This window comes from Saimiri boliviensis, chromosome 11 (genome assembly GCF_048565385.1).
Source record: "Saimiri boliviensis isolate mSaiBol1 chromosome 11, mSaiBol1.pri, whole genome shotgun sequence".
In the NCBI taxonomy this organism is placed as follows: domain Eukaryota; kingdom Metazoa; phylum Chordata; class Mammalia; order Primates; family Cebidae; genus Saimiri; species Saimiri boliviensis.
Window position 1 is genome coordinate 34,637,544 of NC_133459.1, and position 15,998 is coordinate 34,653,541.

Sequence of the window (15,998 nt, forward strand, 5' to 3'; positions counted from 1 at the left end):
AGTATGCCATGATGAATTCAGCTTGCCTTAGAGTCATAATGAGAATTCGTTCTGACTCTGCACCAAGAACCAACGCTCCAAGGCACCAGCAAAACCGCCTCGCTGGTCACAAGAGTCACGCTGCGACCCGTGGGGCTCCTCCGCTGGGAATCTCCTGGTGCATGAGCAGCAAGAATTCATCTGAAAGTGTGGTGTCCTCTTGTTCTCTGTGCTTTCACTGGGAACTACAATCCCGAGCTACCTAGTGATCAGCCGTCTTGGATCTCTCTCATTCTTAGCTGGGGTGCGGTGGTGTGTGTCTGTATTCCTGGCTACTCAGGAGGCTGAGGCGGGATCTCACCTTAGCCCAGGAGTTTACTGGGCAATACAGATCCTACCTCTTAAAAAAAAAAAAAAAAAAAAAAGGCCGGGCGCGGTGGCTCAAGCCTGTAATCCCAGCACTTTGGGAGGCCGAGGTGGGTGGATCACAAGGTCGAGAGATCGAGACCAACCTGGTCAACATGGTGAAACCCCATCTCTACTAAAAATACAAAAAATTAGCCGGGCGCGGTGGCTCAAGCCTGTAATCCCAGCACTTTGGGAGGCCGAGGCGGGCGGATCACGAGGTCAAGAGATCGAGACCATTCTGGTCAACATGGTGAAACCCCGTCTCTACTAAAAATACAAAAAATTAGCTGGGCATGGTGGCGCGTGCCTGTAATCCCAGCTACTCAGGAGGCTGAGGCAGGAGAATTGCCTGAACCCAGGAGGCGGAGGTTGCGGTGAGCCGAGATCGCGCCATTGCACTCCAGGCTGGGTAACAAGAGCGAAACTCCGTCTCAAAAAAAAAAAAAAAAAAAATACAAAAAATTAGCTGGGCATGGTGGCGCGTGCCTATAATCCCAGCTACTGAGGAAGCTGAGGCAGGAGAATTGCCTGAACCCAGGAGGCGGAGGTTGCGGTGAGCCGAGATCACGCCATTGCACTCCAGCCTGGGTAACGAGAGCGAAACTCCGTCTCAAAAAAAAAAAAAAAAAAAAAAAAAGTTCTAGGCCAGGCGTAGTGGCTTACTCCTATCCCAGCACTTTGGGAGACCAAGGCAGTTGGATCACAAGGTCAGGAGTTTGAGACCAGCCTGGCCAATAGGGTGAAATCCTGTCTCTACTAAAAACACAAAAATTAGCCAGACGTTGTGGTGCACACTTGTAGTCCCAGCTTCTCAGAAAGCTGAGGCAGGAGAATTGCTTGAACCCTGGAGACGGAGGTTGCAGTGAGCCAAGATTGCGCCACTGTACTCCAGCCTGGGCCACAGAGCAAGACTCCGTCTGAAAAAAAAAAAAAAAAAAAAAAAAGTTCTAGCAGCTTCTGATGGATATGCGGACTATGGGCTCTGCCCTTGCTCTTCTTCCCTTACCCTTCACAGATAAACAAACACCATCATAATCGTAGCTTCTTGTAAATGGGTTCTTGTCTCCTTCCCTGAGTTCTTTCGCCCCCATTTAAGCAAGGCTGCTTGGTAATATTGGAAAGGCTCCCAGTTTTTTGCCTTTGTGCCATAGTCACTTCATTAGTAGTTCTATTCTCTGTGTGATCCTGTCTTTCTCCCGTGCCCTTCCCTTATCCATTTCTTTTGGGATAATCTATTGTTTTGACCATTTTGGGGCTTGCCCATTTTGGGGCATGGGCACCAATAAACGCAGAACCTCAAACTTGGAAGAGTTTATCAGGCATTCCCTTCTCCCAGTGACACTTAGTTGTAAGGGGTAAGAATGTGGCTTATGCCTCTGGGTCAGTAGTAGCCAGTTGAATCTGTGGTTCTGACTGGGCTAAAGGTATAGATTTCCAGGTCATCTATGGCAGTGGCTGAGATTGTCCAGGGAGAATGTACATGGTAAGCAGAGATTGAAGATACAACTCAACTGGAAAATAAATAGAGCCAAGTAGTGATGGGATCCAGAGCACCAAGAAGGGATCCTTTCCACTGAGAAGTTAGGGTGAAAAACATGAAGGTGCTGTGGGGTTCAACAAACTAATAGTTGGGGGATGATGGATGAGAGAGTCCTAGATGCAACCCTCAAGTTTTTCTGGCTAAAGAGGCCCTATTACTTTAGCTATGTCACCTTTAGGATAGGATTTTAGAACCTTCCTCATCCTAAACATCTCACAATACTTTGTGGCCCCCAGAACTGGACACAGTATTCCAAGTGTAATCTGGTAGTAGAGAGAAGATTGGAAATACCACTTTCCTTGAAGTTGACACCCACTATTCCTGAAATCTAATAATATACTGGCTTTTTTGTAGCTGTATGGAAGGCAGAGAAATGGAAAAAATACTATTAATGGTCAAAGCCCTAGCTGTTATTTACATGAAACAGTTGTTAGGTCATGTTTTTTTATTCTAACATTCATTTTTAAATTTTTTTTTTTTTTTTTTGAGACGGAGTTTCACCCTTGTTGCCCAGGCTGGAGTGCAATGGCATGATCTTGGCTCACTGCAACCTCAGCCTCCCAGGTTCAAGTGATTCTCTTGCCTCAGCCTCCTGAGTAGCTGGGATTACAGGCATGCATCACCACACCCAGCTAATTTTTTTGTATTTTTAGTAGAGACAGGGTTTCTCCATGTTGGTCAGGGTGGTCTCGAACTCTTGACCTTAGGTGATCCACCTGCCTCCACCTTCCAAAGTGCTGGGATTACAGGCGTGAGCCACCGTGCCCAGCCTGAAAATTTTTTTTAAGGTAATAAATGTAGAGATTAACATGTATCCATCCAGTTTTGTCATATTTACCTTATTCTTTTTTAAATGTAAATATTACAGATAAATTTGATTTTCCTTCATGTCCTCACCCTAGTCCCCTTCCTACCTTCTTTTTTTTTTTTTTTTTTTTTTTGAGACGGAGTCTTGCTCTGTCACCGAGGCTGGAGTGCAGTGGTGCAATCTCGGCTCACTGCAGCCTCTGCCTCCTGGTTCACACGATTCTCCTGCCTCAGCCTCCTAAGTAGCTGGGATTACAGGTATGTGCTACCATGCCTGGCTAGGGTTTTTTTTGTATTTTTAGTAGAGACAGGGTTTCACCAAGTTGGCCCAGATGGTCTCAAACTCCTGGCCTCAAGTGATCCACCCACCTTGGCTTCCCAAAGTGCTGAGATTATAGGTGTAAGCCACTTCATCAGCTCCATTCCTCCCTTCTGATGAAGCCACTATTATGAATTATTGTAACCATCCTATTCAACTTACATATTTTATATACCTATATATAAATGATCTTAAATTTTGCATAACAGCATCAGACTGTATTTACTTTTCGTGTGTGTTTTTACTAAATATGTTAAAAAAATACTTCTCACAAAACTATCGTATTGCTATTTGTATGCTGTATAATATCTCCTAAACAGTTGCTTCTGTTCTCTTCTTGTACATTATTGTTTTTAAATTTAAATGGAAGATTATCACAAATGAAATTTTCTGCTGCCTATCTGAGTTTTTGAGTATCTTTATGTAGCTTGATATTTTTACTCTATTGCCTGTATATCCTCTCTTCCAACTTTGTCTTCCTTTCCAGGGTAAAGCCCTAAAGCCAAAGGAAGGAAGCTTAATAATTGGCTCTTAGGTTTCAAAGAACCAGTTAGGAATGGGGGAACTCATTTTTACTGAGCATATCCTGTGCTCCCATCAGTGTTGGAACCTCACTTGTTTTGAGCAGAAAGGCCTTACATATGGGCATCTGCCTATTTCTTTGAACATATAATGGAGCACAGGAATCAGCTGCTTGAGTGGGGCAAGGTGGAAACCCTGAGAATTCTCATAGGTTTGTTTTGTAGGCTTTTTCCTTGCTTGTACCATGGAACACTTAGCAAGTGCTCTCTTAACTTAGTCAACTATAAATGTATATTTTACATTAGCTATTACTGTGTGTCATTCATGTTAGAATCTCAGTGTTGGCTGGGTGCGGTGGCTCATGCCTGTAATCTCTCTACTTTGGGAGGCTGAAGTGGGAGTATCCACTTGAGTCCAAGAGCTTGAGACCAGCCTGGGCAACACAGCAAGATCCCATCTCTACCAAAAAAAAGGAAAAAAGTTAGCTAGGCATGGTGGCAGGCCTGTAGTCCTATCTACTTAGGAGGCTGAGATGGGATGATTGTTTTAGGCTAGCAGCTTGAGGCTTGAGTGAGCCCAGATTGTGCCATTGTACTCCATCCTGGATGACAGAGCACGCTGTCTCAAGAAAAAAAACCAAAAAGCCAATCTCTCAGTGCCTCTCATAGTGCTAAGCATCTAAGATGGATGGATTTTTGTCGGAAGAATTCAAGTGAGATTCACTGCCTCCTTTGTGACCGTGCTTGTGCTACAGGAACTTCACAGACCAGCTGCGGAAGATTTCCAAGGATGCGGGGATGCCTATCCAGGGTCAGCCTTGTTTCTGCAAATATGCACAGGGGGCAGACAGCGTGGAGCCTATGTTCCGGCATCTCAAGAACACCTACTCAGGGCTGCAGCTCATTATCGTCATCCTGCCAGGGAAGACGCCAGTGTATGGTACAGTTCTCTTGGGACAGTGATAATGATGATAGGCCTCTTCTCAGGGTAGCTCCCTGGGGTCTCCTGGGAAGGACTCAGTCTAGATTCTTGGCTTTGACCAGAACTGTTTCTTACTGTCAGCGCTCCTCTTATAGGAGAAATACCAGCATGTATGAGCCATTGAGTCATCCCAGATCCTAATTACCTGTACACACTCCTTCCCAGCAGCAATTACTGGGGTCCTTTGTGTGCTGGTCTTTTTGCCAGGCTAAGCTTGGCCAGGTACAGAGATGGGTTGGTCCAGATTCCTATCCTTAGGAGTATGTTGTTAATCTGGACATTGTGCAGCACAACCAAGCAGAATGTGTGGTGGGTGGTAGTGTTTTGTTGCCTGGTAATTACTTGGAGCTTTTGAGAGGATTGCTGTCTCTCCTCTTTTCCTCTCATTTTTTAGAATAAGAATTACTCTATAAATTTCTGGCACAGCACTTTTCTTTTATGCCATTTTCCCTCTCTTATCTCTTCTGCTTCAAAGGAATAAGAGTTTCTCTTGCCTTGCTGAATTCCTGTGTGCTCTTATTTCCAATCCATCCTGCTACCTTTGGGACTTCATATTTTTCAACCCTCAAATATATTCAGATACCCCACCCTAATCCACATTACCACAATCTTGCCATCTCTTTTAGCTTTTGTCTTCATATTGCCTTCATTAAACCTTCTGAGGCCTGGCACAGTGGTTCACACCTGTAATCCTAGCACTTTGGAAGGCCAAGGTAGGAGGATCACTTGTGCCCAGGAATTTGAGGCCAGTCTGGACAACAAAGCAGGACCTCATCTCTGCAAAAAAAAAATAAAGTTAGCGGCCAGGCACAGTAGCTCATGCCTGTAATCCCAGCACTTTGGGAGGCTGAGGTGGGTGGATCACCTGAGGTCCAGAGTTTGAGACCAGCCTGACCAACATGGAGAAACCCCATCTCTACTAAAAATATAAAATTAGCCAGGCATGGTAGTGCATGCCTGTAATCCCAGCTACTTGGGAGGCTGAGGCAGGAGAATTGCTTGAACCCGGGAGGTGGAGGTTGCAGTGAGCTGAGATTGCACTATTGCACTCCAGCCTGAGCAACAAGAGTGAAACTCCATCTCAAAAAGTAATAATAATAATAATAAAGTTAGCTTGTCATGTTGTGCACCTGTGGTCTCAGCTACTTGGGAGTCTGAGGCTAGAGGATCTCTTGAGCCCAAGAGGTTGAGGCTGCAGTGAGCTGCTACTGTGCCACTGCACTCCAGCCTGGATGACATAGCAAGACCTTGTCTCAAAACAAAACAAAAAAACTTTTTGAACGAGTTCTCTATATTTTCTATGCCCTATACCTCACCAGCCACTTATTCCTTAGCCTCTTTCATCCATCTTGCCTTCTGCCTGCCTTTCTCCTAAATCTCCTCTGCACAAGGTTGCCAGTGACTTTTCTTAGTTGTCCTCTTGACTTCTGGATGTTTTCTTGTATCTCTCCTTATTTATTTTTGTCATTACCAGGAATCCCTGATGTTCTGCAAGTTCCTGTTGTCCGCCTTCTCCTTCTGTCTTTACATTTTATTAAAATTCTCATTCACTTTGGTTGCTTCAGTCATCACCTATTATTATTATATGTCATTAAAATCTTGATTCAGCCCTTGAACCCTCTGCAACTTCTGTCTATCCCTTTGGCTTCTCTCCCTTTCTTCTTCAAGAGTTTATTGGTCACGTATTATCTATGGAACATTTTGTGAGATCTGGATATATTGGTGAATAAAACAGATATAGTCTCTGCTCTTAGAAATTGTTTTGTTGGACCATCTCTTCAGTAGTTTGTCCTCTCTATAAACCCTTGTTTTTACTACTGTTGTATTTGACATCACAGTTGCTTCAGAGCACCTTTATTCAAACTTTGGAGACAGTTTGTCTTTTTGCTTCACCTTCGTTGTTTTTCTTCATATTTTTTCTCAAGATAATATGCCCTGCTTTTGAGCCACATTTCTCAACTGAGTTCTGACCTTCCTTTTGTTGCCCAAGCTGGAGTGCAGTGGCACAGTCTCAGCTCACCGCAACCTCTCCCTCCTGGATTCAAGTGATTCTCATGCCTCAGCCTTAAAAGTAGCTGGGATTACAGGTGGGCACTACCATGCCTGGCTTGTTTTTGTATTTTTAACAGAGATGTGATTTCGCCATGTTGGCCAGGCTGGTCTCAAACTCCTGACCTCTAGTGGTCCACCTGCCTTGGCCTCCCAGAGTGCTGAGATTACAGGCATGAGCCACCATGCCCTACCTCAGGACTTTCTTGAATGGGTTCCAGGTAAGACTTTTTGTGACTATACTACCAAAAAACCCTTCATTGGTCCCTATTACTGCATAAAGGGTTTTCACGAACCCGATCTTAGTTTAATGTCTACAGCTTTATTTGCACTGTTCACTTGCCACTCATACTGGAATGATTGCTGGTTCTCAAATTGTAGAAGAGAACTGAGTTTGAATTTAATCCTGGCTATACCAGTCAACTGGCTTGGACACATTACCTAACCTTTCTGAGCATCATGAATTAATTATATAAAAAGCAGAATCTAGCACAGTGCCTGGCATGTAGCTGACACTCTGATTGCTCATTTCTTGTCTGTGCTTTTGAATCTCTGGTTTTGTTCACGTCATTTGCCTTTGCCTGGAATATTTGCGTCCTCTTCTTGTGCAAACCCACATCGCCCTTAAAATTCTCTCCATCCTTTAATACCCAGTTTAAACACTACTTCTTTATTATTATTATTATTATTATTATTTATTTTTTTTTTTTTTTTGAGACAGAGTTTCACTGTTGTTACCCAGGCTGGAGTGCAATGGCGCGATCTCGGCTCACCGCAACCTCCGCCTCCTGGGTTCAGGCAATTCTCCTGCCTCAGCCTCCTGAGTAGCTGGGATTACAGGCACGTGCCACCATGCCCAGCTAATTTTTTGTATTTTTATTAGAGATGGGGTTTCACCATGTTGACCAGGATGGCCTCGATCTCTTGACCTCGTGATCCACCCGCCTCGGCCTCCCAAAGTGCTGGGATTACAGGCTTAAGCCACCGCGCCCGGCCTACTTCTTTATTATTGACATTCCACCTGGAGAGTGAACTTTTCTTTTTCTGGATTCCTCTAGTTTATTAGGCTACTGATCAGTTACTACCTTGCTTGATACTTTGTTGTGGAATGGATCTGATTCTGCTCTGAAGTCTTTCCTCTGTGTACACATACCTAAGGTAGTGCCTTCCACTGATATTATACTCAGTAATTAACTTATGGAGAGAAGTTGTTTGATCTTCAGTGCTTGTCTTTCTTGGGCCCTTGTATGGATGATAAGGATGCTTTATAGGTAAACTTCTTTGAGTAAGTATTCATGTTTCTGATTTCCCTCCATTAAAGGGAAAATCCAGTGTTTTGGCTTGGGAATGGTACAGCATGCTTGGGAAAGACAGTACTTAATCAGAATTTTCCCTTTCCTGGGCTCAATTATGTTATACTGCTCTCTAGCCTTCAATATTTTATTGGGACTTTGAATTTCTTTCATTTACATGCAGTTCATTGATTATACCACCCGGACAATCTGACTGCTGCTCTTTTTCTGCTGGCTTACTTCCTAGACAATGGAGTTATTTGCCTAGGAACTAAGCCAGCAGGAAAGAGCAGTAGTCAGATTCTTCTGAAGACTCTTCACCATCCTTCCTGGGGTTGGGTGAAATGGCCTCCTCCTTGCGATGATCAAAGCAAGGTCCCATTGGCGTTTGGTTGCCCTGAGAGTATAGAAGGACATTGTCACATTTGTTCCGTTCTGATCTGGTACTATCCCTATCTTGTATTTAGTATATTTAATTGCTTCCTCTCCACTAAGTTGATATTATTAGGCTTTTTTAATGTAAACTTTTTATTGACTCATATATATATATATATATATATATATATATATATATCCTACATGTTCAGCTCAGTGATATTTCATGAAGTGTCACAACAGCATAACCAGCACCCAGGTCAGGTAGGAGAACCTTACCCAGTCATTACAACCTCCTACCAATGGTAACCACTGTTCTGGCTTCTAACACCATAGGTTAGTTTTGCCTGTTTTTAAACTTTATATAAATAGAATCGTACAGTGTATAATTTTTGTGTGTGTCTGGCTTCTTTCATGCAACGTTAAGTTGTGGTTTGTTATAGTTTTCCATCAGATGAATATACCACAGTTTCTATCTATTTATCCAGTCTATTAATGGATTACTGTATTTGGATTGTTTCCAGTTTTTCACTATTAAAAATAATGTTTCTATGGCCAGGTGTAGTGGCTTATGCCTGTAATCCAAGCACTTTGGAGGCCAAGGCAGGCGGATCACCTGAGGCTGGGAGTTCAAGACCAGCCTGACCAACGTGGTGAAACCCTCTATTAAAAAATAAAAATAATGTTTCAGTGAATACTGTTCTATGTGTCCTTTGAACATATATAACCATTTTTGTTGGGAGTATATCTAGTAGTGGATTTGAAGTATACCAATTTATACTTTTACCAACAGTGTATAGGAGTTCTAGATAGTTCATGTCTTTACCAAACTTGGTATTGTCTTTTTCTTTCTTTCTTTTTTTTTTTTTTGAGACAGTCTCATTTTGTTGCCCACGCTGGAGTGCAGTGATGCCATCTCAGCTCACTGCAACCTCGCCTCCTGGGTTCAAGTGATTTTCCTGCCTCAGGCTCCTGAGTATCTGGGAATACAGGCATGCACCACCACGCTCAGCTAATTTTTGTAGTTTTAGTAGAGACAGGATTTCACCATGTTGGCCAGGCTGGTCTCAAACTCCTGACCTCAGGTGATCTCCCCACCTTGGTCTCCCAACGTGCTGGGATTATAGGTGTGAGCTACCACGCCTGGCCTTTTTCATCCTAGTCATTCTTGTGGGTTTTTTTTTTGTTGTTGTTGTTGTTTTTTAAATTTGAGACGGAGTTTTGCTCTTGTTACCCAGGCTGGAGTGCAATGGCGCGATCTCGGCTCACTGCAACCTCCGCCTCCTGGGTTCAGGCAATTCTCCTGCCTCAGCCTCCTAGCTGGGATTACAGGCATGCGCCACCATGCCCAGCTAATTTTTTGTATTGTTAGTAGAGATGGGGTTTCACCCTGTTGACCAGGATGGTCTCGATCTCTTGACCTCGTGATCCACCCGCCTCGGCCTCCCAAAGTGCTGGGATTACAGGCTTGAGCCACCGCGCCCAGCCACCTCTTGTGGGTTTTTAGTCATATTATTGCATTGTGCATTTAATTTGAGTTCTCTGATGACTAATAAAGTTTAGTATCTTTTTTTTTTTTTTGAGATGGAGTCTCGCTCTGTCACCCAGGCTGGAGTGCAGTGGCACTATCTTGGCTCACTGCAGCCTCTGCCTCCTGGGTTCAAGCAGTTCTTCTGCCTCAGCCTCCCGAGTAGCTGGGACTGCAGGCGCATGCCACTATACCCGGCTAATTTTTTGTATTTTAGTAGAGATGGGGTTTTACCACATAGCCCAGGCTGGTCTCGAACTCCTGAGCTCAGGCAGTCTGTCCACCTCAGCCTCCCAAAGTGCTAGGATTATAGGCGTGAACCACTGCACCCGGCCTAGTATCTTTTTCTATGTGTATTACACCTACCTTCTCTGCTCTGTGAGTTGCCTTTTTGCTTGCTTAATGCTGGCTTTTGTTGAATAGAACCTATAAATTTTAATGTAGCCAATTTATTAATATTTTACCTAGTAGTTCTGTGTCCTATTTAAGAATCCCAGGGTCATGAAGGTATTATTTTAAGTTTTTTGAATGATTAAAAGAAAAAAACTTTCATATTTAGAGCTAATCTATCTCTAAACGGAGCAAAAATTGTTGGGTTTTCTTTTCTGTGGCGGTGGTGCAGAGCTTAGAATCCTAGCTTCCTACCCACACCTAGATTCAACAAATGTACCCAGGGTAAAAGCAGCTGCAGAAGATAACTGACCTCTGAGATTGTTTTTTCTCTGTCTCTGGAATTTTACCCCCTTAAAAAGATGATTTTTGTATTTTATCTGGTTTTTCTGAATGTTGTCTGGAGAACTGGCTTGCCACTATTCCATCTCTCTTGGAATTAGACATGATCTTTTTAAACATGCTCAAATCTCTTCCACTGAAAGCTTACCAAATTCTTCATCAGTCCTGCATTTTTTTCTGGGACCTTAAATCACCAAACAATTTTTGCCTCCATACACTAAATTTTTTTTTAACCTTAATATCACTAATTCCAGAGGACATTTCTGGTCCTAATCATCTCTTTGACACATTTCATTTTGTTGACTACTTGCTTTTTCTTGAAACATTCTCTTTCTTCCCTTGGCATTCGTGATGCAACACTATCTTGGTCTTCCTTCTAGCTTTCTGGATTGTTTATACTTTGCTAATCATCTTCTTGTTCTGCCAGTATTGGGAGTTCCTCAAGATTGAGATGTAGGTTGTTTTCTCTTTTTATTGTGTTATCTTCCTGGTGATCTCAAGAGCTTCCCTTCAATTACTACCTGTACCTAAATATCACACAAATTTGCATCTCCATTTCAGACCGCACTTTTGAGCATCAAACCACAAGACCCATTTGCTTAGTTGATATCCTTACTGAGATGACCAAAAAACTACTTCAGACTCAAAATATCTCACAAATAATTTATGGCCTATTTTTATTTATTTATTTTTCTGAGATGGAGTCTTGCTCTGTATCTGTTTTTACTTATTTATTTATCCGAGACAGAGTCTTGCTCTGTCACCCAGGCTAGAGTGCAGTGTTGTGATCTCGGCTCACTGCAACCTCTGTCTCTCAGGTTCAAGCGACTTTCCTGCCTCAGCCTCCCCAGTAGCTGAGATTACAGATGTGCGCCATCATGCCTGGCTAATTTTTGTATTTTTAGTGGAGACAGGATTTCACCATGTTGGCCAAGCTAGTCTCGAGCTCCTGACCTCGTGATCCACTGGCCTTGGCCTCACAAAGTGCTGCGATTACAGGTGTGAGCCACTGCACCTGGCCAGCCGATTTTTATTGCAAAAGGTGGAAACTTGAAACTTATCCTTAAAAATTCTCTTTTCCCTTACTCACACATGTAGTGTATAATTTGGGTCTCTTAAATATCTGTGGAATCCAGTTGTTTCTCTCCATCTCAACAACTCACCTGTCTTCTTAATCTTAGTTACCCTTATCTCTGGTAGGTCAGCCTAATTACCACATTCTTTCTCTTTCAACATGCGCGGCTTCCCCTTCTTTTTAGCTGCTATGGCCTTTCCATTTCTCAAACACAGCTATCTTCTAGCAGGGTGCATTTTTGCATATTGTTTCCTCTACCTGGAATGCTCTCTCTCAAACTCCCTGTCTCCTCTATGTCCTTTGCTGTCCTTAAATTTCATTTTAATCGTTACCTACTCAAGAATCCTTTCCTGACTAGATTTTTACTTCCTATTTTATGTTGTCATTGTTCCATGAAGTTTTCTATTGTAGCATTTATCAGTGTTATAATTTTCACGATTTTTAAAATTAGTTATATTTAGTAAGCACTATGAGAGGGAGGGACCTTATGTGTTTCCTGTCATCGTGTTCCCTGCTACCTCTTATACTGCCTGGCATCTAGTAGGCATTCAGTAAATATTTGTTGAATGCACTAATCATTTCTCTCCCCACCCCTAGCTGAGGTGAAACGTGTTGGAGATACGCTCTTGGGAATGGCTACCCAGTGTGTGCAGGTGAAGAACGTGGTCAAGACCTCACCTCAGACTCTGTCCAACCTCTGCCTCAAGATCAATGTCAAACTTGGTGGCATTAACAACATCCTAGTCCCACACCAGCGGTATGAACTCTGTTGTCCACTTTTCCCTTGTCAAGGTACCATGCTGGGGATTGATGAAGAGACAGGACCCTGGCCAGGCAGAGTAAATCAGACACAAGTGGGAGAAGAACAGAGTGGGTATTGTATGGTGCCAGCCAAAGAAGACCCAACTCCTCACCATTTTGTTTTCTCTTCCTTGCTCAGCTCTGCCGTTTTTCAACAGCCAGTGATATTCCTGGGAGCAGATGTTACACACCCCCCAGCAGGGGATGGGAAAAAGCCTTCTATCACAGCAGTGAGTGATATTCTCTAGTTGCCTCATAAGGTTCTCCTCTTCGTTCTGAGTCCTCAAAACTGCCCATGATTTCCTTCCCTCAGCTCTGGCTCTTGACCCTTCATAAGACCTTCTCCATTTAGGTCACTATTCCCATTACCCACTCCCTTGATATCTTCATAAAGGCAGCTCTGTATGGTGTCTTTTTGCAGGGAGAGTATTGAGAGGTAGCCAGAGACTTGGCTCATTCTGCATCACTCTTGCTTTGCATTTGAATTTCTCTCTTTCTCCATGCCTGCTTTTGGGATGTAGGGGAGGGGCTGTATCTTCTCTGAAATCCCTTTAAAGATAGTTACTTAGTTGCTGGGAATATCCTTTCCTCTGCCCACCCTCACCCCGATCTGTGTAGTAGATTAGCTGTTTCTCCTATCTCTCTCCTGACTTTTCTACTCCTTGTCTCTTAGGGGCTTCCAAATTGCTAGGGATCAGACCTTCCTTCCCACTTATATTTCCTTAACTCTCACATTTCTGTAGGCACACTGGTCTTAACCTCAGTAAGTACTGAGAAACTCTATAATATGCTTATCTTTGTTTTCCTTGTGGCCATCCCTTCTAGGCTTTGGCCACTGTCCCCTTTGTAAATGGCGTTACTTCCATCAACCACAAGAACACTCTTACTATGGTCATGATTCCTGGATAGATTAGCATTTGAATGGGAAAAAGGATAAACTTGGGACTGGATAAGGTCATTGTTTGATCTAGTAGTACTAAACCTTCACATGCACCTCTGCAAAGGGGAGGGAAATCAATTTATCAAGTACCTGCTGTGGGCTAGGTCCTGTGTAAGGTGCGTAATATGTACCATGGTAGCACTGCAAGCAGGTGTTCTTATCGCTGTCTGAGAAAAGGAAAAAGATCAGGTAGACTGAGTAACTTCTGCTTGTATGATAGAATAGAGGTTGGAACCAGGGCTCATTGAATCCCAAGCCCTACTCATTCAGTTGCAGTTTTCTTGCTAAGAACCCTTTCCGCAAACCCATAGCCTGATAGTGAGGGCGAAGGTTCTAGGGGCTAATCCTTTCTCTCTGTCAGGTGGTAGGCAGTATGGATGCCCACCCCAGCCGATACTGTGCTACTGTGCGGGTGCAGCGACCACGGCAAGAGATTATTGAAGACTTGTCCTACATGGTGCGTGAGCTCCTCATCCAATTCTACAAGTCCACTCGCTTCAAGCCTACCCGCATCATCTTCTACCGGGATGGGGTCCCTGAAGGCCAGCTACCCCAGGTAGGGCCCACAGTAGGTGGAGAAAACCTTCACGTCAAGGTCAGAAAGCTAGGTGCTATGACCTTTTCTAAGCTATTGGCACTGAGAGGTGTGTCGCTTTTTAGGGAGCTTTGCTAAATGGCGTAGACTTGGGGGCAAGGATCGCAACTGCGGGGTGGAGTATACAAGCATCTACAGATTTTTCTTCTCATAATAGAAGACCCTCTGTGCCTATTTAAGTAGTTGGTTCATGTTGGAGACTGATTTTTTAGACCAGTGATTCTCAAGTGCTAGCATACATCAAGATCGCCTGGAGGGCTTGTTAAAACAGTTTTAAGGGATCTACCCTTAGAGTTTCTGATTCAGTGAGTCTTGGATGTGGGCCACAAATGTACAATTCTGACAAGTTCCTAGGCGATGCTGATAGTCTGGAGACTGCATTTGAGGACTAATGTTGTTGACCTTCCTTCATAATATTCCTCCTATTCATTCTCACTGCCAGCCTTCATGTATTTGTTTTACTTCTATCCTGAGCTAGTATCCTTGACTACCATTTAATAGTATTACAATTACTGTTCCAATGAACCTCTTAAGTGCCATGAACTGTGCTAAGCATTTTACGTATATATATATTTTCTAAATCTAAGTGAGTGGAAACATATTCTGTTTAATGCTGTACAATAACCTTGTGGAATAATAGTTTGTTTCCATTTAACAGGTGATAAAACAGGCTTGGAAATGTTAAATGATTCTTTAATGTCGTCAAAGCTAATTAGGAGTGGAACTGGGAATCAGATACATTGGTCTGATTCCAAAGTTTATGTTCTTAACTGTTATGCCCAATTTCCTTTTTTATTTTTATTTTTTTTTTTGAGGCAAAGTCTTGCTCTGTCGCCCAGGCTGGAGTGCAGTGATGTGATCTTGGCTTAGGCAGCTTCTGCCTACCAGGCTCAAGTGATTCTCTTTCCTCAGCCTCCTGAGTAGCTGGGACTACAGGTGTGAGCCACCACACCTAGCTAATTTTCGTAGTTTTAGTAGAGATGGGGTTTTACCATGTTGCCCAGGCTCTTCTCAAAATCCTGACCTCAAATGATCCACCCGCCTTGGCCTCCCGTAGTGCTGGGATTACAGGGGTGGGCCACCACACCTGGACATTGTGCCCAATTTCTAATTCAGTATTTTCTAAAATGTCAGACACATTTGTCATATCACATACCTGTTCAGAAGTGTCCAGCGGCTTCATATAGCTTTGGGTTAAAATTCAAACTGCTTAGCAAAGCCATCAGTAGTTATTAAGCCCAGCTAGGTTTTCTATGCTTTTACCTAATGGTCTATCTTAGTCTTCATAACAGCTTTGTGAAGCAGGTCTTAGTAACATTAATAGATGTGGAGAAAATGAGACTTACAGGGGTTGAATAATTTGCTCAATGTAACACAAGTAGATAAAGTTTGGATTTAAATCTAATTCTAATTGATTCCAAAGTCTATCCTTCTCTTCCATACAGTTTTGACTATATCTGACACCCACAGCCACAGGCAACTATTGCCTACGATTGTTTACTTCTGGCTTCTCCCTTAGCTAGTCCATTTTCTTATAATACTGCTGCTTTGTAGGACTGAATTCATCTACTCCTGCACCCATTCTGGAACCATATGTCTGTTCTTCTCTGGTGGTCACAACCTGTCTATTCTTGGAGCCCAAAGGAGAATTCTCATTAGCCGTTTGATCCTGAGTGAAACTAACTTTGGGCATTGTGATTTTAGTGATTTATCTATGAACCTTGGTTCTGTGTCTTCATATTAGGTCTCGTTATACACAGGAACCAGATGAGTGTTGTCTTCTGATGCCAAGCCTCCTGGCCCTTTTTTGTTTTGTTTTTTTGTTTTTGTTTTTGAGACAGAGTCTTGCTCTGTCACCCAGGCTAGGGTGCAGTGGCGCAATCTTGGCTTACTGCAAGCTCCACCTCCTGGGTTCAAACAGTTTCCTGCCTTAGCCTCCTGAGTAGCTGGGATTACAGGCACCTGCCACCACGCCTGGCTAATTTTTGTATATTTTTTTAGCAGAGACAGGGTTTCACCCTCTTGGCCAGGCTGGTCTTGAACTCCTGACCTCAT

The 15,998-nt window shown here is 43.2% G+C and overlaps 1 protein-coding gene across 2 annotated transcripts in view; it reads left to right on the forward strand.

Annotated features, from left to right (window-relative positions):
- AGO1 (argonaute RISC component 1) overlaps positions 1–15,998 on the forward strand; it is a 47,867-nt gene that overhangs the window by 19,715 nt on the left and 12,154 nt on the right. For both annotated transcript variants that reach the window (XM_010348085.3, XM_003937514.4), the window contains exons 12-15: positions 4,330–4,514; positions 12,205–12,364; positions 12,548–12,638; positions 13,710–13,904. In XM_010348085.3, coding sequence (XP_010346387.1) covers positions 4,330–4,514; positions 12,205–12,364; positions 12,548–12,638; positions 13,710–13,904 — 631 coding nt within the window. The remainder of the gene's footprint in view (positions 1–4,329; positions 4,515–12,204; positions 12,365–12,547; positions 12,639–13,709; positions 13,905–15,998) is intronic.